This window comes from Peromyscus maniculatus, chromosome 1 (assembly GCF_049852395.1).
Source record: "Peromyscus maniculatus bairdii isolate BWxNUB_F1_BW_parent chromosome 1, HU_Pman_BW_mat_3.1, whole genome shotgun sequence".
In the NCBI taxonomy this organism is placed as follows: Eukaryota; Metazoa; Chordata; class Mammalia; order Rodentia; family Cricetidae; genus Peromyscus; species Peromyscus maniculatus.
Genome location: NC_134852.1, coordinates 143,504,681 through 143,530,462, shown reverse-complemented (window position 1 = coordinate 143,530,462; position 25,782 = coordinate 143,504,681). Strand labels below are relative to the sequence as shown.

General features: G+C 48.8%; 1 protein-coding gene across 10 annotated transcripts in view; it reads left to right on the top strand.

Moving 5' to 3' along the window:
- Ctbp2 (C-terminal binding protein 2) overlaps positions 1–25,782 on the top strand; it is a 137,877-nt gene that overhangs the window by 75,513 nt on the left and 36,582 nt on the right. For 7 of the 10 annotated variants that reach the window (XM_076554087.1, XM_076554071.1, XM_006976947.4 and 4 more), the window contains one exon: positions 21,074–21,233. The exons of the other annotated variants lie outside the window; for them this stretch is intronic. In XM_076554087.1, the coding sequence (XP_076410202.1) occupies positions 21,176–21,233 (58 nt within the window). In that variant the 5' untranslated portion in view covers positions 21,074–21,175. The remainder of the gene's footprint in view (positions 1–21,073; positions 21,234–25,782) is intronic. 10 annotated transcript variants of the gene reach the window in all.

The window sequence follows — 25,782 nt, the reverse complement described above, 5'->3', positions numbered from 1 at the left end:
AGGGCCGCCTTCTTTCAACTAACTTGCTAATGAGACCTTGACCGCTGTCACAAGCTAGATTAGATGGCAAGATTTGAATGGTTTGAAAATTATAAAGGAGCTGAAGATGGCACAGTGAGTAATTTCTTTTCTCCTCACCCAGTTTCCCTACAGGTAGCATTTCCCAGTGGTGTGCTAAATTCAGTTTATTCACTGAATTCTGGAGTTTGGGCGATCTGGGTTTTAAGTATAGTCACTTGGTCTCTGGGTTGCCCTGGAGTTTGTCTGAGGGCTCATGATTAGCCTGGGCAATGCTGTGGGTTTTATAGGAGACAGTTTTCCTATGAGGAACAATTCTTAGCTGGTGTCAAGTTGCTCCCAGAGCAGGTATTCTCAGGGAGGTGTGGGTGCCTTCGAGAGGGGCTGCCCCTGAATTGAAGGGAACTTGGTGGCCTTGCCATTGATGGGTTCTTCCTGCAGACAGCAAGGAGGTCTGTGGGAGCAGATAGGGAGAGGTAAGTCAAGCTGTCCTGGGTCCTGTTCACCTCAAGGCATTAACCAAGGGACGCCAAGGGCTACTCTAGTCTCTTTCGTTAGCCTACATTTTGAAATCATGGTGAAGTAGTTCTTACTGCCGCTCAGGATTCCCAAGTGTGATGGTTCAGATGATGCCCAAGCATCTTGTGGTCAGAGCACAGTGTCGTGTCTAATGTGCAACTGTTGAACTCAATCTTTTCACTGCAAAGATGTGCCTAGAGGCCATCAACACTGCCTGTCTGTCTGTCTTGCCAGTCTCTCTCTGCAGCCCACCCCTCCTGGCTTCATATGCATGATGGTATCACTTCATGTGTGATGCCACACATTTTTCTCTCCTGTTAAAGTGTGTACACCTTGTATCGCCTGCCTGACATCCCTTGTGTACCATATATATATATATATATATATATATATCTTTAAAACACTGACCTTCTGCTGGTCCCGATGTATACAGCTCTACTTTCTACAGAGTCTTACTCTGTGGAGTTGACATTGGGGGTGCGTGTGCAGGTGTGACTCAGTAGAGGAGTGGCCACTGTGCCTTGCCTCCACCATGCTAATGGAAGCTGAAGTGTGGGGTTGGGGCAAGTTCAGACATCCTCCCCTCAGAGCCTTGGGGGATGCCTTTCTTCTGTTAGTCTGGCCCTTCCGGTGGCATGAAAGACTGATGGCTAGGCTTCTACTCTCCTTTTATCTGGAGCCCTCCCTTCTCCAAGACCCCCCTCTACAGGAACAACCCTCCCGGGAGTCTGCTGTATTAGCCGGAAGTACTCCTGCTTTGAGAGGAAGGGACTAAGCAGCCAGGTGAGGACATTACAATGTGGACTTTTCCTTGGATTCTTTGCAGTATTTAAAACGCTGTCACGTATCCAGAAACACCAATCACAAGGGAGTTCAGCACACTGAATGATCACAGGGTAAACAGGCCCTTATTGGGTGGGCCTCCCCGCTTCCGAGTGAGGGCTTCAGCTCCCCTGCCAAGACCTCCCCAGGGATTCTGTCCTTCTGAAGCAGCCTCCTGACCCTAGGTTGTGTACACAGGAGCCCATGGGGGCAGCGGGGAGAGCAGTGGATTTCCTAGAAGCAAGCTTTCGTTCACCCAACAGCAATTCTCTTGGGCATTTCTTGTTCTATGCAAAGCGAGGTTGGTTAGCTGCAGGTGCACTGAAGATAATCACTTCAGAATAGGCTCTGCTCATTAAGTAGTAAAACCAGTGGGATGGAGAGCCTTGGAAAACTGAACTGTTAAAATGTAAAACTTCACCAAGAAAAAAAGAACAAAACCACCTTTGAGGTAAGCAACCAAACCAGAAAGGTTCTTAGTCATGCTTCCTGTGGCCCTAGGCGGAATCCCTCCCTCCCCATTCTATGGGCAAGGGAGCCGAGGTTGACAAAGGGACAAATCAGAGTGGCCAGAGATGGGAAAAATCAACATGTGGTTAGTAACCTGTGACCATGGGGAAGCCTAAGTTTAATTTTCCCAGCTCTACTTCAGAAGAGGATCACAGGATCCTGGGGCCAGCAGGACGGCCCTGGAAGTAAAGGGGACCCACTGCTGAGACTGGTGATGGGGGTTCGATTCCTAGGACCCATGTGGTAGAAGTGGAAGGCTGACTCGGGCTAGTTATCCTGTGACCTCCACGTGGGTGCATACACATCCTCCCCACACAGTAAATAAATGTAATAAAAACTTTAATTATAAAGAGGGTGACTAGATGGTTCGGTGGGAAAAGGCGCTTGCCATCAAGTCTGAAAGTCTTGAGTGTAATCTCCCGGAACCCACATGAAGGGCAGAGAGAACCGACTCCCCATGGGTTTCCTTCTCTGACCTCTCCATGTTGACTAGCATGCATGGGTGCCTACTTCCTCTACACAAATACAGTTTTTAAATTAATACTTTTTTTTTTTTTTGTAAAGAACATAATTATGGCACAGGTCTGATGAGCTCCATGGACAGAATCTAAAGCAATCATGACGTTCACGATGCCATTCTCTCGTGGGTCTCCCCTGGCACCAGAACTATTTTATTTCTTCTTGAGGACAAACCCTTTGTGCCGTCCTTACTGAGGTCTGTGTTCTGCGAGGTTCTTGCAATTGCGAAATCATTTCTCTCTCAAAGCTTGCATTGTATCCAAGTGATACAGCGGAGGGGTCTGGATCAGGTTCCTGTTCTCTGCCAGTTAAAGGCAGGGAAAGTCTGAAATGCAGCAGGTAGTGGAGAAATCTCAAACACTGCACAGACAGAATCAGCAGCTGAAGAAGGGTGTTTATTGGGGTGAGGAGACAAGCACGCAGCGGACACACAGAGAAAGACCCTCCGCAAAGTGTGTGTGTGTGTGTGTGTGTGTGTGTGTGTGTGTGTGTGTGTGTGTGTGTGTGTGTTTGTGTGTGTGTGTATAGGAAACTAGGGGTTTTAAAGACTCCGAAGAGACTTCCTCCCCTAATTTAGGGTTGGCCAGGAAGAAGACACAAAGGGTGTTTGATTGATTGGTCTGCACCTGTGTGGGACATGGACTGCTGCGGCCTTGGACGTCTTGAGCCCGGAGAGGCTGGCTATCTTGGCGATTCTCAGGCCCCCTCTCCTTATCTGTCCACCTACCAGGGAGTCTTACCCCTCCTAGTCCTCCACAATAACTGGGAATTGGGGAGGGGAATGGGACGAGGCACTCAAACTTGGCCTTGTTCACATTAGAAAAAGATGGCCCTCTCACCCATTCACAGGCACGGGGCAGGGGGCTGCGTAGACGGAAATGGCCCCGGAAATGACAGTGATGCCCTTACTACTCTCCAACAGGTACACCCAGTAAAATAAAGATGGCCTCTGCCCCTTCTCTCTCTTCTGTCCTTGTCATGCGGCCCTCTGAGTTACTCTCTGCTTAAACATCTGTGCAACTGTGTGAGGTGTTTATAAATTCATTGCCCTCGCAGGAAATAAAACAAGCTATGGCAGTGAAGGGAACTGGGTTTCAGTTCGGGGCCGAGGAATCGAGTCACCCGAGGGCAGCGTCCCTGTGCAGCGGGGTGGTGCAGCCATCTGGGAAGTGACCAGTGGCTCTTGCAAATGGTCCCCCTGGGTCCCCCACCTTTGGGGTTTTGCCAGAGAAGGCTCCGAGAGGAATCTAGCTTTGAGAATCCTGTGACAGACCCACAAACAAGCCCTCGCCATTGGCTCTTTGTTTACTTTGGACGTTTGTCCTACCTACATGAGTGAATTCACAAAACTTGACCTTCCTCATAAAGCTGTCACCACAGAAAACAGCGTAGTATTTCCGGTGATATCGTTAAAGCACTACTAATAAGTTGTGATTTCCATGAGTTGATACAGTGTGTAGCTTCATCTGGTGAGAATCGGCGATTGTATGAGGCAATTTTTTCCTACTGGACAAAAGCCAAAAGGTGTGAAATTTGAGAACTGAGAAGTTCTTCTGTGTAAGGGATGTCCTATGGATTGCTGCATTGTGGTGGCCTGGCCCCCTAGGTGGTATGTTCCATGGTAAGAGCAGAGGCAGTGAATGAATGTATGTTCACCCCTCTTTGGGACATCATAGACCTTATGGCACATGTGTACCCCTGTGGCCTGCAGATAAACATTGTCCAGATTTCTTCAGTAAGATGTGCCCAGGATAACTGGTTTTACCTTTGCATCAAGCTTTATGTAGAGGACGGGGTGGCTGTTAGCTGGTGAGGCTTTCTTGCTGGTTATTGTGCAGCCAAGGTCTGTCTGGACAGCTGTTTGACACTGAGCACTGCTCCCCAGGGCATTGCTGGAGGGGGCTGAGTGTGCGCCGCAGAGAGGGGGCAGGTCCAGAAAGGTGATCTGCGCTCAGCCAGCTTTCCAGAGGCCCAGCAGGAACATGGGTGCTCAGTGAGCCTTTTCCTGAACCTGGGCATGCACATAGCCCACCAGGGAGGGCACTTCGCTCACTCCATTAGAAGCTCCACTGTATGAAGAGAGTTGTGCCTGCTCCCAGGGTCTTCCTAGCAGTTGCCCAAAGTAATGACACTCCCCATTTCACAGATGGGTGATTTAGTGTGTGTGTGTGTGTGTGTGTGTGTGTGTGTTGGTTCATGAATAGCTGTTGAGCAAAGAGGACACTTACCCTTTCAGGTTCTGTCCCTCAGGCACCGCCCTTAGGCACCCCACCTCCCACCCCCACCCTTGAGATAAGGTTTCTCATTGGCCTGAAACTTACCAAGCAGGCTAGGCTGGTCGGCTGGCTGACCCGGGAATCCACAGGTTGTCCTGGGATTGCCAGGGCATGCCACCACACCTGGCTCTTCTGGGAATCCAAGTATTGGTCGTCCTTACAAGGCAGGTATTTCACCAACAGATCCGTCTCCCCAGCCCATAGATGGGCAGTTTTGCTTGTTTCTGGAAGCATTCAAACATACCACGGGCCTACTCCACGTAACAACTCCTCCTGCCCTGCCAGATTGTTTGGAAGCAAATCTTTTACATCGACTCACGACAGCCGCTGTTTGGCATTGTGAATTATTAAAAGACAAGGACGGCCTCGTTTGGTTAAATAAATAACACAGTATGAGTCTTGTGAGCACCTGCGTACCTCCTCACCCCTCAGTTCAGAGAACCCCTCTTTCTAGTTCTCTAGAACTCGGGGTACAGAAGCCAAGCCTCAGCTGGCCCTGTGTACGGGCTTCCCTCTGAGATCGGTTGCAGGCAGGCCCACTCACCTCCCTAGTGGTGTAAGGCCCTTCGTCCTGGCAGTTAAAATAAACGGAGTGAAATGTATGGGAGTCTGGGTCCTGTTAAGCCGGGAGCATAGACACAGCCAGATCTCCTAGGTTCAAGGCCCCTCCCCCCAACTTCCACCCCTAGGCCGTATATCCGAGCAAGTTCCGCCATTGTGAAAAGGATAACAACACCCCATCTTAAGTTTCTAGGGAGACTGAATGAGCACATTTGAGGGGCCCAGGACTCTCTGGGCTCTGGAATGTTCTTATGGCCACACCTGTTGTCCTCGGGCTGTTAGGCTTGAGGAGCAGCTTGGCAGTTGAATGAGCCAGGGGTGAGAAATCAACCACTCTGCCCCCAGGGAGTGAGTGCCCCTGAGCCCGTGCTTGTCGCCAGCTGCTCCACCAGGGGGCGCGTTCCCGCTCCTGAGCCACCGGGAAGCCTTTTTTTAACAGCAGAGAAGGAGAGGTTTGCTCTAGCGAACTGTTAAGATTTCCCCAAAACATTCCCAGATACCGCCAAGGCCTTAGCTGAGAACAGTGTGCTTGGTTGGTTGGGTTGGCTCCAGGAAGGATTGTTTTGAGTGCAAATAAAATAGTACATACCAGGGCTGTTTGCCTCTGCAGGAATCCAGTCAGCGGCCAGCATGGCAAGGCCGGGGTCTAACAGGGGCTGGCTGTGAGGTGCCCTCAGGCATACCTCCTGGGCCAGCTAGAAGACTCCAGAACAGCATAAATCATGCACAGATGTCACACTTGGTGCCCTTCTTCCCTTCGTTTTCCTTGGGTAGATGAGTCCTGGACCGAGCTTTCTGTCTCCTGTGGGAAGGTGGGGGTTTGTGTGACTCTGTAGAACTTACAGCACTCTTAAGATCCCCTCCTTGCAGCTTCCTGTCCCTTCCTGATCATGGTCTGCCCACATGGTACTCGAGCATCTCTCCCATGGAAGTATCGTATCTATCCTGTAGGCAGAGGTGAGGTGGAGGCTCTAGACCGTCCCCTGCCAAAGCCTCAGTAAGCACAGGCACTTGATGGAGTAACTCGTTTGTCCCATACTCAGCATCAAACGTTGCAGGCGTTTCACGTTTCACGGTGGACAAGGCGAGAATTGGTGTTTTCATTTAAAACACCAATTGACTTGGTCTTTTCTTAGATTTCAATGCCCCGCAACTTGTTTGTGAACGTCCTTGTCCCGAGACAAAGGAGCGGGTAGTGTGGCGTGGTGAGTTGTTCAGTGGAAGTGTGAAGTGGAGTAGCAGGAGAGGCTGCAGCCTTTGTTTTTCTGTGTGGATTTCCTTGGCAGTCTTTCTGTGGAGGGTAAAAATAGCACCTTTTGCCTTAAAATAAGTGCTGTGGGGAATGCTTGTATGGATCTGCTGCATGGCCACATAGGTTCACAGTCTCTATTGTTCACTCAGAATGACTTAGGTTCCCATCCACCCACCCTGCAAGTTCCAGAGAGTAGGCCTTGACTCCCCTGGGTGAGGTGATCCCAGGACAGGGCAGTGGGTCTTGCTTAAGAGGTGTACTGAATTCATCACGGAACTGTGAAGTCCCCAAGGTGAGCCCAAAAGGTCAGCAAAGCCAAACCCTACACAAGCTCCCCAATACACACTCTTTCCTGTCTGCTTGTGAGCTCAGACAAAAAAAACAAAACAAAAAGCTGACAAGGCACCTGTGAGCCACTACCCACCCCAGTGCTTCAGCTCCCATAGACATTTGCTCCCAAGGTCATGGTCGAATGTAAAGCCAAGATTGTGGACCTTCCAGTAGGGAAGGGTGTGATGGCGTCTGGCCTAGCTGCTTCTTCCTGTGGGTCCAGGGAGATAGGTGTGAATCAGAATAAATGCCTCCCAGTGCTGTGACTTACATCCTACGGCCTGTTCTCACCCCCTCTACATTCCTAGAAACAATTTTCCATGTGCCTGATGTGAAATTACGTTACCCTTGGTGAAGATTTCTGTAGCTGTCCTCCTTTGTAAGCCAGCAGAAGAACCCACCACTGTTTGGCACTGTCTGGCAAAATCTGGTGTTGTGAGTGCTCTGTCTGTCCATCCACCCACCCGCCCACCTACCTCAGTCCTTTTTGATTCTATGCCTTTGATTCAAGAACAAAGTGTCTTATCCCCAGATAGGTCACACTGTGACCTCTGTGTAGGAGACCTCGTTCCTTTCTTGATGGTAAAGAAACATACCGGAGTCTAGTTTGGTCCAGTTGATACTCTGTATATGCGTGTCTCGGATTTTTACATGCTGAAAGTATGCACTGTCCCTTTAAGAAGACAACAGGCCTGGCATCATAGCTCAGATGGCAGTGTGCTTGCCTTGCATGCACTGAACCCTGGGTTTGATCCCAGAACTGCATAAATGGAGTGCATGCCTGCTTGAGAGGATCAGGCAGTCGGGCCGCAGGCGGGACTGCATGCAAAGTGCTGCACAGGACCCGTCTTTGTATGGGGGGTGTTCAGGCCGTCAGTGGAAGAATCTCTTTCATTGGGGGTTCCTTAGTGCCTGCATCCCTTAAAGCGAGTACCCTTGGGGAAAATAACCACCATTCTTGTCTTCCTGCACAGCCTTTCAGATGTACTCAGCTTTGCCCCACTGCATCCCCCCCCCCCCCCAGAGTTGTGTAGCCTTGACTGTCCTGGAACTCATTCTGTAGGCCAGGCTGGCCTCTAACTCACAGAGATCCTCCAGCTTCTGCCTCCCGAGTGCTGGGATTAAAGGTGTATGCCACCACTGCCCAGTTGAGATCTGTGTTTTTCTCAGCTGGGGCTTATGAAAAAACCGTAAGAATCCAGAGAGAACAGTCAGTCAGTGATAACAAAAGGCCTGTGGGCCTTACCAGATGTGATGGGAAGGAGGCAAGCAAGCCTCACAGTTTATGGAAAGCACCAGACCTGATCCCTGCTGTGGGGCTGGCCTGACTTCCATGAGGCTTTTTTGGGGCTTGTGGACAGGAAACAAGAACGGCCAGGGTTGATTATAACAAAGACCAGCCCCCCTGAGCCCTGGGGGGCTAGCCTGGGTTCCTACAAGAAAGAGCACTGGGAGGTAAGCGGGCTCCGAGGCCACAGCTTTGTCAGCAGATGAAATGAGCCCTATTTTAAGGCATGCTGTGTACCAGCACTTCCTGTTATTCCAAAGGAACCTCTTGTTTTGCTTTTCATGGGGATGGATTTATTGAAACATGTGCTAGTGGAGTGACCCACCCACGTTCTAGGGCAGAATGAAGCTGAAGATTCTGGGGCCTCAAAGGGAGGGCGCACCTTCCAGTCGCCACACCTCAAAGACCACAGGGGTTCTCTGTGGGCAAACAAAGACTGTTTGCCTCTCAGGGTCCCAGACAGGGGACCCCAGAGGCGGAGCTGGTCAGAGGACAATTGAAAGGGGTTTTGTTGGCCCTCTAGGGCTAAGTTAAGCCATGTGTGTCTCTTTCCAGGAGTATCGGTCCAGCCAATCGGAGCCGTGTAAACCCCACTCACTTCCTGCCGACCTTTTGACACCGCCAGATGGTTTTCCTTACAGCTGTCATTAGGGCTCCATACTCGCTGACCTCATCAAATTGTACTGAGGCCATTTCCATCCATTCTGTTCCTACAGCCCATTTAACCCTTCCCGAGTGCCCTTGCCTTGTGAATTAGCAGCGATGCTTCTGTCCCATGTCCCATAGCGTTCCGTTCCCCAGGCGGGATAGAGGGACACCGGTGTTTTCCACCGCAGCATAGACTGCAGAGCGGCAAACTGTATAATAAGGGCCAGGAGGAAACCTCCCCAAACTCAACGTGGGGGGCGGTGTGGCCTGGGATCCGGGGGGGGGCCCCTTGTGGCTGTATCATGTGGTTCCTACAGGATCTGAGAATGACCAGCCTAGAGGTCCTGAGTCCACAGGAGTTAGTTTGGCTAGTACCTCTCATTGTGTCAGAACTCTAGAAGACAGAGTTGGTTGGTCCTCAGCCTTTCTGTAAAATGAACCGTGCGGTGGTCTCTCCAACTTACTTAAAGTCAGTAGCCTACTCTTAGGACTTCTGGGGTGGGGTTGGGGTGCCTGGGCTTTGCAAGCACTTCAGATTTGGGGGTCTCAGCTAGCAAAGTGATGACCCAGACAGTCTTATGTAGCACGAATCTTAAAGAATCTTATTAATAAAAACAAACCCAGGGCTAGGTATTGGGGTCAATGCTGGAAGATCAGAGAAGCGGAACAAGTCACAGCTACCTCACCTTGCCAATTCCTCAGCTGATCCTGTTTCCTCAGACTGGATGGCTCTCAGCTGAACTGTGCTGCTCAAAAGCCTAAAAGCTTAACCAGCTCTAGTTCCTGGTCTTCATGTCTTATATACCTTTCTGCTTTCTGCCATCACTTCCTGGGATTAAAGGCTCACTTCCTGGGATTAAAAACGTGAGTTACCATTCCTGGCTGTTTCCAGTGTGGCTCTAAACTCAAAGAGATTCAGGGGGATCTCTGCCTCTGAAATGCTAGGATTAAAGGCGTATGCTATCACTGCCTAACCTTTTTGTTTAATATTGTGACTGTTCTTTTCTCTGACCCCAGATAAGTTTATTAGGGTGCACAATATTTTGGGGAGCACAGTACCATCCATGTGTGCCACGAATGCCTTAGATGTTCGGATCGTTATCATGGTGTGTAACTGAATACCCGGAACCACCCGGGGACCGTCTCTGCACACTAACTTGTAAAAATAATGCTTGCCTGTGTAAAGCGTTCCAGCCCCTGGCAACAGGACAGCCCTGTCCCTCAAAGCTCCTGCTCACATTGGGTCTGTGTCCTCCTGGACTTCTTTGTCTTTCTATCTAATGCCTTTTCAAACCAGTCCAGTGGGTTCTAGAGAGCACAGCCTTTGAGTGGTTCTAAGCCACAGGGTGGGGCTCCATGGGAAGTCGCTGGTCCCTGGGGCTGGGTCTCACTCCCTCATTGCTTCCAGGCTTGGCAACAGTAAGCTTCTGCAGAGCTCTTCCTGGGAGAGGTGGGGTCAGAAGGAAGCGTGGACTGTGGGGAAGCTGGCCTTAGGAAGACAGGCTATTTGAAGATAGCCAGCTGTTGGATTTGATGACTTGTAAGAGGGGGCAGGCTTCAGGGGTGCCACGCCTCCAAAAAGTCAGCAAAGACCCCACAGGCGTTGAAGCCCGTGATTGTGTTACTTGGGCCCATGTAACTCTGGTGCACGTGACCACAACTGCCCTTCCGGCTTCTTTGTTCATCCTGGGTTTCAGGCAGGGCCTTCAGCATATCTAGCGCCTCACACCTGGGGTTTCCCATCACAGGAATGGCCATATTTGTGACTGCAAGCTCGCAGGCTGCCTTGAGTGTTTAGCTGTGTCTTCAGCGACTCGAGGAGCTCACCCTTGTTTCAAGGACCACTTCCCAGGAAACCAAAGGGCCTTGTTTACCCAGCGAATTATCGTGCAGAGGGTGACCTGGGAGATACATTGTTAATGTGGGGCTCATGCTCTGATAGATCTGTCTAATCATCCCCCAGATTTATGAGTGTGCATGGAGTCAGTGTGGAGACCCCAGGGTGCCTTAGTACATGTGGAGGGGAGCCCTGAAATTTATTTAAAGTGTCTGGGGTAACGTTCCACTCTTGGGGCCGCTGGGTATTGCTGATGTGAACAGAATAGAGTTTACCCCGGGAGTTCACAGAGTGGATATATCACAGACCTAACATCAGTATAGGCAGCTGGGATTTACAGCCTTTGGTAGGTTTGTTAGTGTCTTCCAGCCTGTAGGTGTATGGAGCTTGGTGTCATGCATTACAAATGGATCCGTGGCTTTGTCTCTTCTGTTGAACTGCACTCCGTCAGTGACCAGAGTAAATTTGATGGGCTGTATAAAGGGCTCTGTTACTTATCTGTTGCTGTGTGACAAATTACCTCAGAACGTAGAGATTTAAGCCACAAAGGCTGGTCTTCATTTCCTGGGGTCAGAATCTGCTCCACTTAACTGGGTGCCTGTGACTAGGGTGTTCTCCCCTCGTGCTACTGCAATCTGGATATTGACCATGGTTCCCCACTGACGGTCCATAGCTCAGGCCTCTCCGTAGGATAGGAGATGATTCTGGTGACCCTCTGAGAATGCCTACAAGAGCCTGGCGATGCCCGAAACCACAGTTGTCTTTCATCTGATGTCTGCAGTGATATGCCAACCTGATTCTTGTGCTAGGTGTGAGCAGAGATTGCAAAAGGCTATGGATGCCAGGCCGTAGGAGGGTCCCCAAGGGATCAGGAGCCCCAGTATTCCTTTTAATAAAGTTTTGTTTGTAAATTCTTTGACACGCGGGGCTTTGTTGTGCAAATTCGCCATCCCGATGTACAGATCTCTTAAAGGGTGGTCCAGCAACAGCGGTTTGAATCTCTATAGTTTTTTAAAAAGGAGCTGGATAGATCAGTAAGTCCTTGTCCCTGAAGCCTCAGCGAGGTTTCCCCAAGAGGAAGCAGATCCTCTGCTGGCAAGATGCAGCATCTGGCCAGTGCCCTGCTGCCCAAAAGCAAGGCTGTGTATCTGCTTCCCCACTTGATTTCCGTTCGTCCTCCTACAACCTGACATTTCCCGACCACTGTCCAGAGCTGGGTGGTAGGAATGAGTGAAGACCGCTCTCTTTGCCATCCACCCCTCACAGGGTACCTTCTGAGATGCTCGCCCACAGGTCCCCTGGGATGTCGGCCTCTAGCCCAGTCTAACACTGGCCATTGCTTTGCTCCTTCCTATCCTCTGAAGCAGAGACTTGATACTCCTCCGGCCTTGGGATTTCAGGCAGCTGTTGGACTCTGCGAGCCACACATGGCTGTGGACCCTGCCCTGGGTGAAACTTGGGCGGCGACTGGAGAGGGCAGGAGCCTTTGCCTAGAGTGACATGGCTACCAGGCAGACAGGAGGCTGGGCATCGAAGGGAGGGATTCCTCTTGTCCCTTTGGAATTAAGGGAGAGAGCAGAAAGAAATAGGTTCACCAAGTGCCATTGCCTTTCTGAAAGACCCTGCGGTAACAGAACCGTCATCCCAGCTAGTCAGGAGGTTGAGGCAGTGTCGTCAGAAGATTGCCTGTGTCCCGCCTGGACCACGGTCAGGAAAGTCTCTCACCCATAGTCCCACAGCCTTTTATAAAATAATCACACAGAGGCTTATATTACTTACAAACTTATGGCCATGGCCTATGGCTCAAGCTTCTTGCTAGCTAGCTCTTATAACTAAACTCAGCCCATCTCTATTAATCTATATGTCACCACGTGTTCTGTGGCTTTACCTGTGTGCCATTACGTGCTGCTCCCTGGATGGCGGGATGGCGTCTCTCTGCTTCTCCTTTCTCTTCCCGTCTATCTGCTTGGATTTCCACCTGTCTCTAAGCTGCCTTGCCATAGGCCAATGAAGCTTTATTTGTCAACCAATCAGAACAGCACATACTCAGTGTACAGGAAGACATCCCACAGCAAGGCAGGACAATTACAAATTCAAGAGTGCTCCTTCATGATTGAAATCGTGCCACTTGGTTCCCTCTTTTTTTGGTTGTCCTATGGAGAGTATGGGGTTAGGTGAGGCATGGTGCCCCCTCCTGTAACATCAGTGGGTTAAGCGGCCCCTTCTCCCCTGCATCACTCGGGGTTCCCTACTGGAAAAGCTGGCGGGCTAGGCTGGTGGGCATGCAGGTGGAGACTCGGCTAGTCTCATCCCTCCCTATATAAGATTGGGAAATCTAGGCCAGTGAGGTGGTTTAGGTGTACTTGCCACCAAGCATGACATCTGGAGTTTAAACCCAGGGCCCAAATGGTTGGAGGAAGAGAACCCAACTCCCAAAAGTTGTTCTTTGATTTCAACACATGCCCAGTGTTTATGTCCCTCCCCAAAATAAACTAATAAAATGATTATTTTAAAATGGGAGGTAAAGTGGCAGTTCGGGACAATCCCACAGAGTCTGTCTGATAGTCAGAGGGGTTCATTTGAGTTAACTTACAAGCAAAGAGGACTTGGTTTCAGGATCCAGGAGAGGTGAAGCGCAGTCCCATGGGGTTCTCTGGAGAACTCCACCTTGGTCCGCCGTACCAGCATCCAAGACCACAAGGTAGAGAGGGTTCATGTCTTAAGGGGTGTCCCCCCTCAGCCATGAGCGGGGCAGGTACCCAGCAGTGCTTCGGGGGTGAAGCACAGACAGCCACCCCTACAGGGAAGTCCTCTTGACTTTTCCTTCCCCCGCTTAGCATATACTATTGGGGGGATGGGCACCTGCTCTGAAGTCTTACAACAAAGGGATCTTAGGGTCAAGGAACAATTGCACAATTGTGGACACCCTCGGCCACCCCACCCCCCAAGTTTCAGTTTGGTGGAAACTCCTATCAGGCTTTAGCGGAACTGCATAACCTCACACCTCCACTATTCTCTCTTACAAATCCTGTCACTGGGATGGCCCAAGTTTAATCCTAAGGCCCAAAGGTAGAAGGAAAGAAGGAACTCCCACAGGTTGTCCCACTGTGACACAAACATGTCCCCCTCCAACAAACACCCACACAAGATAAATAAGTAAATAAATACGTGTGAAAAAAAAAATCCTGTCACTGTCAAGTTCCCATCAGCCATCACCGTGGTTCACACATCTTTGGATGAGAATTGCAAACTAATGGAAAATCAGCTCCTAAGCATGGGCTGCCTCTCTGTGGGCCAAAACCCACCCCACACCCTGGGTGAAGAACCCCACCGCTCCTCAGCCTGAGCTATGAAAGGGGGTCGTTGGCTCCTAGTGGAGGTGTAAGATCATGGGGGAGGGCTTAGCTTTTTCTTTTATGCTAGCATTCATGGCCGGGGGGAGGGCAGATACCAGCTCTTGCTTCCCAAGACATGCAGTGCTCAGGCCTCTCCTTCAAGGGTAGCTGACAGTCTTTTTCTCTGGGTTCTCATGGGAGTCTACATTGAGACCCAGGCAAAGCAACCCAGTCTTTGCAGCCTGGGATGCCCGGGCAGGGTGAGCAGTGCCCTCTGCTGGCTGAAGAGCCCCATTGCTGGGACCATGCTTCTCCTAGGCTGATCTTGATCCCAGCAAGACAGGTTGGCCATGGGGCAGGAGTGGGGTGGGAACTTGTCTTGTTTTCCATTGCTTTTGTGACAGCAGGTACTAGGACATGTGTTTTGGACCTCAGATGTCAAGAGGTAAGCCCCTGGGGTCTCAAGTGCCGATGTGCTTCAAAGTACAGGGTCCTCTGTGTGGTCAAAACAAAATCAAGAGTCAGATATGTTTAAAATAAACTAACCCAGATATTTAAGGTTTTTTTTGGTGGGTTTTGTTCTGTTTTGGAGTTTGGGTTTGTTTGTTTGTTTGTTTTTCGAGGCAGGGTTTCTCTATGTAGCTTTGGAGCCTGTCCTGGAACTCTGTAGACCAGGCTGGCCTCAAACTCAGAGTTCACCTGCCTCTGCCTCCTGAGTGCTGGGATTAAAGGTGTGTGTCACCACCACACCTACAAGTTTGTTTGTTTAACACTTTTATCATTGTAATGTGTAACTGATCGTCTAAAGTTGCCTTTCATAGATATTTAAATAAGATATAATTCATAAACTCATTTGAGTCAAATCAGTTATATTGGAACCAGTAATTTTTACAAAGAAAAATATTCCCAAATTTAACAATAAGCCCAGGTATTTGTTTCATTATAATGACTTGTGTTCACAATATATTTTAATATATAACTGTTGTCTAATGTGTTGTAGTGTAGTGAATAGCCTCTTGTGTGTAGTCTGTAATCTCCAAACTATTCTCAAAGATACATGGCCTACCAAGTCTCACTGTGGTCCAACTCCTGCGTTTGGGATGCTGGTGGCCATCTACCCTTTGCCTGCACGAAGCACTGGACCCAGGAGATTATACTGTGTTTCATTTTTGTCACAGGCTGTGAGCTCTGCCCTCAGTGATCTTTGTGGTACTGAACCTCCACCCCCACCCTGCAGCTGTATGGTGACCCCTCCCTCTGCAGACATTCTATCAGAACTTCAGAGATTGTGGATTCTTTGTCTTGATGGTAGCATCCTCTACCTGTTCATATGAAAGCATTCTGAACCATCTCTTGCACTGAATATATCACCAGGGACGAACTGTTCTGTCCTGTAGAATGTGAGATTGCTGATCCCATTACATTGCTTAGCCAGGCTCCTGAGCTACGGAGCACACATCCCACTCTGGGGTGGGGACCAGTTAGAGACTCCTCAGACTAAGCCGCTAGAGCACACGCCATCGTTTCCATGACTCTTAATTTGAAGGGACGTTTGCTTTGCTTTTATCCCCTCTATTCTGCTTGTATTATTAACTAAAATATTTATTTTGAAGGCATGTTTGGAGGACAAGGGCTTTTAAATTAAATGTGTGAAAATTCTAGAGAGTTTCTGTAGAATGTGAAGACTCATGGGTGGATTCCCAATGTGACTGAAATAAAACAACCAATTAGGAACATTGGAAGTTCTTCCTGCCCAAATCCTCATGCCTTGGTTATCACTTTTAGCAAATGAACATATTTAGGGTTCTCAGGGCTTGCATTGATCACTGGGAAATGTATGGACCAAGAATCCCAGCTCAAAGCAATACTGTACCACTTGCTTATCCCAGGAAAATCAGGGCTTTAAAGTTAATCACCTCCCTTGACTGGGACAGCCTTTGGCCTGGTGGATTCTTCATGGCACAGTAAGTCTGTTCCCGCAGCTCAAACCCAGGACCACACAAAAGTTACTAGAGGCCAGCCCTCTGTCACCAGCGAGTACCCTCCAAATTCTAGGAAACTCTGCCAGTGGCAGAATCTGGCAGACCTGGCCTAAATTATTGACAATATATGTTATCTTTACAATCTGGATTAGTCTGGTTGACTCGATAGGATCACATGGTATGAGATTTTTGTCTTTATTTTTTTAGTATGGAATTGTAGTGGTTGGCCTGGGGACAGGCAAGTCAAAGGTGATAAAAGTAATGTTATGTTTATAAATCCCCAGCTCTTGTACATTCTGGAGCTACCCAGATTGGAAAGAGGCTGTGGTTGGCCCACAGCAGCCTGTGTGTGCATTCCAGGTGCTTGTGCTTTGAGGGTCGAGGATGGGTCTCTGACCAATTGAGGTAGGTGACTAGGGTGGCACCCAGTCACCCAGCATTGGGCTACCCGAAGAAAAGAATCTTCTTTGTTCTTAGTGGATGGTGGACTGCCTGGCCCTGGGACTCTGTGTAAAACCGTGTTTGTGTCTCAGGAAGGACCCTCTTAAGTTAGTTATCTCCAAGGCCTGAATGGGGGACTCTGGGAGAAGGAGGCTTTCTCTTCCCACCCCCCAACCTACACCAGAAAAGGGAAGGAAGGGGGGACATCTGCAGAATCGACTGTGTGCTCAGGGAGTGACAGTCCTTTCTAACCACTACCAGTCATTCCGAGCTAGGGGAGCTCAGAAGGCTCAAGTGCCTGGTACCCGATGAGGAACTACTTCCAATGTGAGAGGATTGAGGGGGTGCACACGCATTCTGTCCATAGGAGTTGTTTAGAAACTGATTGGTACTTTCTCTGCAAACTTGGTAATTTTGTGCTTGGCTCCTGAAACCATGGAATGGCTTTGTTAAGGTATGAGTACCATTGGCTTCCTTTTTCTGGGTCTAAACAAGGAGCATCACAGAGACCCTAAGCCTTCACCCTTGCCTCACAACAATGGGGGTCTTCTTTTCCTCGATGGTGCAGGGTCCTTGTTGTACCTCACCTGGGTTCTGTATACAAGGAAGCCTTGGAAAGGAGGGTCCCAGCTGTGGAAGAAGGTGCATGACCACAGGCCCTGATGCTGCTTTCTTGGTGTCTGGACCCTTTTCTACGTGCATTAGCTCGCCACAGCACTGAGGTTTGAAATCAGCACCTGGTTTGTGATTAACAAGGAGGTGTGTCCATTTAACTACAGTGGTATTCATCCTTTAAACTGGTGCAAAACTTGACCTTTCTGTACTAACATGATGAGTAAGTAGATTCCCTTAAAAGAAGGGAAGCTGTCTGTGGTATTAAATGGGTTCTAGAAGCATTTTTTTTTTTTTTTTTTTTTGATTTTTCGAGACAGGGTTTCTCTGTGTAGCTTTGCGCCATTCCTGGGACTCACTTGGTAGCCCAGGCTGGCCTCGAACTCACAGAGATCCGCCTGGCTCTGCCTCCCGAGTGCTGGGATTAAAGGCGTGCGCCACCACCGCCCGGCGTTCTAGAAGCATTTTATCTGCCCAAACTTAGACTCTGTTGGACAAGTGGTTTCTTTTGCCTTTAATCCTGGATGGTTTTCTTTCAGTTTAATGTCGGCGTAGGTAATTTTTAAACGGGCCAGTCTTTCATTCTTGTCCTTTTCTCGAATCTCTTCGACACTGTCATGAAGCAGTGCATGAAGCATGCAAGCTTTCTTGCCTAAACATCTCTTGACTTACCCATATTATTAACTCCTTCTTCCAGGGTTGGTGTGTCTCAGGACCAGCAGTAGATGCCTGATGAGTAGAGAATGCCAGATCTTATTATAGAACATTTTTCCCTTTATACATGCACACCTGTAGAAGCATCAGTGTTCACCTTCCTGCTCAGAGGAAGTACTTTGGGCTTTTCTTTGGTGTTAAGCAAAACCGTTACGGGAACATAAGGATTTCAGCACTGCAAGGATCAGCTGGCTATCAAACACTAGTTACTGAGTAACTAGTGGTCAGGTGGCAAATACAGTGTGGATCCACTAGACCGCAGGGTGGCTCCAGTCCTAGCTGGATACTGCAGGGTGTTCTAGGGTTTTCTCATGCTGCTCAGAGCCATGCACAGTTTGAAACGTAGTGATTTTAAGTGTGATAATTTTTAGACCTCAGTAGAACCAGGAGTAACTGAAGCTGTGGAAGACAACACCTTAGTGTTGTGGGAAGACTACTATAAGTTAAATTTCATTTCGATCACATACGGTTTTCAGGAGGTTTCTATCTCTGGGTTGGCCTGGTGTTCCTCCGGTTCTCTCCTGTGAGGTTGGGCTTCATGTTGCCTCCTCATCCATGAAAAGACACTACACAGGCACACATGCACAGGATTTCTCTGTGAACAGCCTCAGCTGTCCTAGAACTCACTCTGCAGACCAGGCTGGTCTCGAACTCACAGAGGTCCACCTGCCTCCCCGCCCAGCCTCACTTCCTCTTGACTTTGAACTTGACTGGCTTTTGCTCTCTGCCTTAAGCCTGGTGTGCCCTTGGCACTTTGTAGAAAGTGTCAAGACCAAACCCAAGGCTGGCCAGAGCAGTTCCTAGAAAATTTCCTGTCTGTCTTAGACATGATGACATACAAGGAATGCCTTTCCTGCTCCACAAGCAGGGACCCCCAAGTCTCCAGGACAGCCCTTATCAGGTCATTTTGTAGCTGGGCTCTGGAACCCCAGCCCACCTCTGTGTTTCCTCCTGCTGTGATTCAAGTTGTGATTTCAGCAAAGAAAGACTAGAACCACAGCACTTCCTCTTTTTTTCTTCCTTATGTGTACTTTTGCATTTTTGTTGAACATTTTGACTAATGATATCAATAGATGACTGTTACAAATTCCTTTGCCTGACTTACGATAAAGGAAGGGCAAGCTTGCTTTTCCTAGCAAACTCAAGAAGGCTGTCTGTGATTGATGCCTGGGAACCCAGTGCCAGTATAGCTGGTGCAGGGTGGGCATTACTGGTATGGACAGGCGCCCGAGGCCACCGTGCATTGCTCCATTATAAGGCATGTCTTGTGTCTGACGTTTGTGCAGTGGCTGTGTTAGTCTTCATAAATAGCTTGCTTCTTGGAAGGGAAAAGAAGAAAAATGTCTTTCATACTTTTTTTTTTTTTAAGCAGAAGTATTGTAAGAGGGGGTGGCAGCTATGTGATATCACTGCCCCCGGTCCGGGCAACAGCTAAACTAGCTGCTCCACAAGTCTGTAGTCACTGCTGATGTGATGGGTGGGTACCTCCCGTTCAGGGCCAGCACTGGACCGACCCCTCAGAAGAGCCCCAGGAAAGCTAGGCATGGCAATCAGTCCCAGTAGTAAGACACAGACATTTGTGTAAGCTGTTGGCTGATCTCTGATTGCATGATCAAGATTCTGCTTATCAATTTTTCAAGAAGCCGTCTAATTATACAAATTAAAATTCAAAGGGAAGCAAAAAGAATGATTACGCCTCACAGGAGGAGGAGGGTGCGCAGCCCATCTTGCCGCCGATCATAACGCTGGCAGTTTTCCTCTCCGTAGACTTCACAAATATTAACAGGGCCTTTGGATGAGGTAGATAACGAGGCTTGTGTTTTTACCAGAAGGTGCCACACTCAAGTGTGGACCTCAGAGCCTCAGCCTCAGCAAGGTAAAAGGGCTAGCTCAGACTCTCTGCTGTGCGTGTGGGCTTGGGTCACATTTCTGTGCATTTGTGGCTGATGTTCTATCCCATCTCCATTTTCCTGCAGTTAGGGGCTTGCTCACACACGGCTGCCTTTATTTATGGAAGAGCCCAACAACAACACCAGGAGTTCTATAAGTGTGTCCATGTGGCGATGGGCTTGTTTTTGGCAGCTGCTTGAGTTAGAAGAGTCTAATGTCTTTTGGATGTGGTCATTATATGGTTAGAAACGGCTTTTTCCTATCTCCCCCTCTCTATCACATTCATGTAATTATTGCTATAAATCTTCAGGACGCCTTACCAGCCACATTGCTGGGAAATTAGCCATTAATTACCAAGAACTTGCCTACATGTTACTACTCAGACCTGGGCCTGGGCCTTTGATAGAGGCAACGATGCCCATGCACACCAGAGTTTCCACTTCTAACCCTTGAGTCTTATTTTTCTGTCCTCTCCTTTCTCGGCATGATTCGCCTGATAGCTGAGAACAGGGTGTGTGTGTGTGTGTGTGTGTGTGTGTGTGTGTGTGTGTGTGTGTGTGTGTGTGTGTGTGTCTGTTAGAGTTAGAACAACACTGGTCTTGAAGTTTTGCCATGAAGAATGGGAGACCAGAGAATGAGTCCCTGCTATTCCCGCAGTGACTGACAGACCCCAGTTCTGAAGGAGAAAACGGTAGTGCCTGGCTACCAATTTATGGGCTGGTACTTAAAGAGGGCAGATGTGGTTCAGGCTCTTCCTCTCCTGATCCTGAGTCATCAGGGAATGCTTAGAAAGTTCTGCTGCTTAACCAGAACCACCAGTCCAGGAATGTGGGATTAAATGCAGGGCCAGCCATCTACAGCCCCCCCCCCCCTGCATTTAAGGAAGGAAGGTTCTAGAAGATGGCGCGGGCAAGCCCCTTTTTACCCAGTGTAGCAGGGAGTGTGTGTTGTGCTGCGCTGCACTATGTTGTGTTTTTGGTGCCTGGTCCCTGCAAGTCCACCGTGGAAAGGAAGCGCTTTTGAAAACTGCCCAGCGGAGGCCTAGAGAGAGCCAGTCACGGTGGCGCGTGGGCACTCCCCCCATGCAATTATCAGAGGACCCGCAGCCAGTGTTCCAGAGCTGTCTATGAGACTTGTCTCCCTCCTTGGTGGTGTAGCACTTCTGAGGTTCAAAGAAATCAATGGCAGATCCAGCCGGCTGTCTCTTGGTCTCTGGCCTTGGAGTCGCAATAATAATTGAGGTTGGTCCGTCTGTAATTGGTGTCCATAGCTGAGAAGCTGGTGCACTGACTGCCATTTGCTGTGTTCAGCAGTGCACGCACGCACGTGGCAAATGTCCTTTCTGCCGGGCCCGAGGTAGAAAACCGGAGTTTGTGGAGGCTCCAGTGTTTTGGGAAGAGAGCAAGCACCACACGCCAGAGCAGCAGCAGGACCCTCTTAGAAAGTGGCAGGAAGTCGTGAATGACCTTGTGTCCTGGAGGTCTCCCGAGAGTTAAGGATTCTTTTCTCCTTGTTTCAGGGTTCATAGTGGCGCAATGCACGCAGACTCCTGCGAGTTCCCCTAAGTTCTTAGCGGACTGCTTTGCCTTTTGAATCAGAGAGTTGCAAAGTTCGATAAAGAATGGCCCTTGTGGATAAGCACAGAGTCAAGCGACAGCGATTGGACAGAATTTGTGAAGGTAAGAAGAGCCAGCACGGCTGGCGGCTTTTCACGAAAGACACGCGGCCCCTTCGCCTCGCGCAGATCCTCTCAGGCCTGCTCATTCGAGACAGCTGGGCCTGGCAGCGTCCCACCCTGACACTAGGGCCTCCAGGCTCTCCGCCTACACCACGGCCTACACCACGGCCTTGGCTATTCCTTTGGCTTTAGACAGGGCCTGGCTTGTGTGGGGGTTGGGCAGAACGTGAGGGAGGGCTGTAGGCTGTGAGGTGCCCCTCTTTCATATACCTAGGGTTACTTTGCATATGAAAGACACCACATATCAGGACCAGCCTTTTTAACTTCCTGGAGTTTCTAGACTTTATCTGTTTTCCATTAAGGTATTTACAACAATGAATTCCAAGATACTTCTGAGGAGCCCACTCTTGCCCCTCTTGATGTTTCCAAGTCCTCGGTATCTTTGAAAATGTCTGGAAGTGTTTTATTCATGAAAGGAAAAATAAACATAATTAAAATCTAATGGAAACCTGGGGATAAAACTCTGAAACATTGATTAGGCACTATCCTTTCCTAATTAGTAGCAAAGAACCCCGAGCCTGCAACTCAAGGTTTATGTGGCCTGTGTCAGCCCAGAATCAGTGTTTCAGGGTTAACCTTGTCTAGGGGTTATGGGGGGAGCGTTGGCAGGGCTAGCCTTGGTTCCTGGTATGGTAGGTGCATTGCCTGTAACAGAGGGGAGGGTCCCCGTGCAGTGGCTGTCCTTCCAGCTCACAGGCAGGCAGACACGCCCCCATGCTCTTTCCCCTGCAGCCACCCATATGGAATTGCTTGTCCTTTAAATAGATGTAGCTTAAGCCACATGGGATGGGGACATCAAAGCCATTCTGCTTGAGACAGCCCTTGAGCGCTCTGCTCAGAGTATGCAAGGACTCCACCCCCCTACCCAACCGTGTCCCTTGGGTTCTGCTATAGTTTAGTTTATGGAACTTGGCATTTAACCGGCTTTTAAAATAAACATCCAAAATATTAAATCTCTGCTGTTGGTCTCTGATAACACAATTTAAACCCTATAGAAAGATTGACAGACTAGTGTCATGAATACCATTATTTTTTTTCAACTGCATTTACTAACCTAACATTTTATTGCTTTTTGTGAGGTATAAGGGCATGTGTGTGCATGTGTGTGTGTGTGGTTTGCTGTGTGAATTGTTTCCAGAAGCATCTGAAACAAGCTTGTAGATGGCAGTGGTTTCCGGTAACCACCCCATGGCATGTGTCTCCTGTTAGGATAGTTTCCTACATGACCACAATAGCATAATCGTCCCCTGAGACACCATCCGCTGCAGATTATATGTTCGCGTCTCCCGCATGGGCCCGTTTGTGGCTGTCTTGTTTTTGTCACGTCCGTTTGTGCAGCCATCCGGGTTGCACACTGCATTTGAGCGTCATGTCTCTTTAGTCTGGGGAGAATCTCAAATGATAACCTGGCCTGCTAGAAACTTTGGAAGCATTGTTGTGATGGAAGATTTGGGACCGAGCAGCTCCCAGAACAGTCCACAGTCTGAACTCACCTGACTGTAGAAATTTTGACTTCCAGCAGGAAGGGGCTTCGTGGAGGTTTGGTTGCTGAACCCTCTCTCGGGGAAGCCCCAGTGAGTCGACTTGGCAAGGGTAGCGTCCTGAAAGACTCCACCCATAACTGTCCCACTAAGGATGACAAATCGGAAACAATTCCACAACTCAATGGACCACACCTGGGCCAACCATTGATCATGTCTTCTGTCCTGCTCACCGTTCACCAGCACTCTGACCCATCCCTGTGTCTGTGACCCAGGCTGGTTTATGACGGAAAGTTGTTCAGGTGTATCTTCATCTAAATGTGCATGGTTTTGCAGAATCGGGAGCAATTGTGCTTTGAAGTTTGCCAGGTGTAACCCTTCCTCTGTGACCCTGTTTGCCCAATGTCTAAGGAAGTCACAGCCGTTGGGGGTGTGCGCCATGCCGTTCAGTGGTCTGGATAGGTAGCACCCATTTTACGGATGAGCTGGTGATCTGTGCCTTGTTCCTAAGACAGCTCTTCTTTCTTTAGCCGTTCCCAGAGCTCAGCCCTCTGGACTGAAGGCCTTGTACGGCTACCACACAGCACTCCCATAGCTTTGAATTCTCACTATGTCTGTTTAGCATAGTTTCCCAGAGAGCCGGCTCCCCTCTTCTCTGCCCTTTCTTACCATACTTCATCCCAAGGATAATTCCTCTCTGTCCCTTAGGGACGTTGGATGGGTGGGTGGTTGGGTGGTTGGTTGGTTGGTTGGTTGGTTATCTTTTTGAAATAAGGTCTTGCTGTGTATATCAGGCTGTCCTTGAGCAATCCTCTTGCCTCAGCGTCTTTAGTACTGGGTTTATCAGTGTGTGCCACCATGTCTGGCTTGGTTTTGTTTTTAATTGATTGAATGCATGTGTCCTGGGTTTTGGAGAACTACCTTCTGGTTTCAGACAGTGCTAACAACCCCTTAACTGTATCTTTGATCACATACCTGCTGGCCACCTACCTGTTTCTGGGATCCCTTGCCAGAGTTGGGCAAGACAGAGTGCCACAGGAGCTGGTCAGATGAAATCTTAGCTTCGTCCCTGTGAGGGAGGATTCTTCCCCCAGAACGCTCCACTGAAACCTGTTGTCTTATTCCAGTTTCTCTCTGGGATACATGCATGTTCTGCTCAGAGTACCATGTCCTGAAGCTTCATCTTTTTTATACCCAGACTGGGAATATGTGGGCCTTCACTCACATACACACCTAGAGAACATCTCTCCTCTGTATCGAGAGGGCAGCCAAAGTCATTGGGACTCCATCCAAATCAACTGGAATAATAAAATCTTTTAGGCTGACTCAAAGGCCAGGTTTGAATGTGCTTTTGTAATCGGCCCTTTTTGATATCTGTAATTTGTTCTCTGCTGGTTTTCTTGATGCCTGCTCTCAGACAATCCTGGAGTACATTGTATGGAATAATTACGGAACAGCCTTTGATCACATGGCCGTTCATCTCTAGATTGCAACCTGCTTTCCCTCTGATGTATAATTTAGGCGCTGGCTTTCTTCTCTCTGGTTTGCTGACATAATTGACGCAGTCCATTTGTGGATTGTACTGACGGGTGGATTTGAATACCCTATTCGATCATGCCAGGGCTAGTCTGGTTTTCCCCAAATGTTTGCGGGTCACAGACCATGCATGCTGTCACTCAGCCTTGCAGAGCTAACCCAGGGTTGGGGTTTATAGAACTGTAGAAGTCCACTGTGGCTTTGCCTGTGATGTTTTTCTGTTAGGCCGTCTTACAATGGGTTAGAGTAAAGTCACGCCCTGGATACATTCCTTTCCTGTAGCTGTTGAGGATGCGATTTGGAAAACAATATAATGAAGTAGGTATTTTATTGTGTTTTTAATTTATTTATTTTACTTTATTGTGTTCAAGTGTTTCTTTAGAAATGTGGAAACGGGTTCCAAGAATGGTACCAGCTGAGTTATGATAAGCAAAACAAATACATAAATAACTAAATACAAGGAAGTGCTATGAAGTTGTAATCAACATTCCTTCCCTCTCCCCCGCCCCCTGCCCCCCCCCCCAGTAGTCTCATGAGCACAGAAGAAAGAAGCATGGCTCTTCCATGGTCACCAAGAAGGACACAGCAGCAGGTGCTGCAGCTATGGGTGGGGCAGCTTGATTTCATGGGTAGTGTTTTCCACTCGGAGTTGGATCTGCTTGCTATCAAGCGCCTCAACACAACATTCCCCAAGAAGGTACTTAGGTGATCCTAGAATCTCGAAGATCCCTAAGATGTTTCTGGATTGTTGAGGGAACCTGAGTAGCAAAATGCCCAACCCCAGCTGAGGGCCTGGTGGTATGGGTCAGCTCATAGGGCTTCTCCAGCTGCCAGTCTGCCTGGCAGGGCTCATCAGAGCTCACACCACCTGTATAAGGATCAGGACCCGGTTCATTTTGGTTTATGTTTGGTTTTCTACATCCAAGATGCTATTTGGTTTCACCTGTCCTTTTTTAATTAAATGCATTATGCATCTGTGATTTTAGTTTTTGCATAGGAACAGCTGTGAACCCTATTGTCCACAGGTACTCCTGATCATTTTTAATAAGCTGTCTTTCAAAGTCCCCCAAACCTACGTCTTAAAAATGGGATTCATAATGTTGCTATACATTTTAATTATATGTTGAGATCAGGCAATTATGCACATTTCCAGTAATTAAGTGATTAGCTGCAATTACTTTAGCTGTGTAAATAAATATACAATAGTCAACTAGATGTGGCTCAAAACTCTACAATAAACAACTGTCCCAGATAATGCGCGACGTTGTAAGGAAATGCTCAGACAGGAAAGCCAAAGGCGTAATGTGCTTGCGATAAAAATCCCCTGTTTTGTCTTACTTGACTAAATGAATTGGAGCAGTGACCCTGCCTATTGGAGTCCAATCTCCCTTGTTGTTCACTGGCACCTGGGGAGGGGGTTCATGGTATTGTCTGCTCTTTTCTGGCCAGGCCTTCCCTTGCAGCTAAGAATCA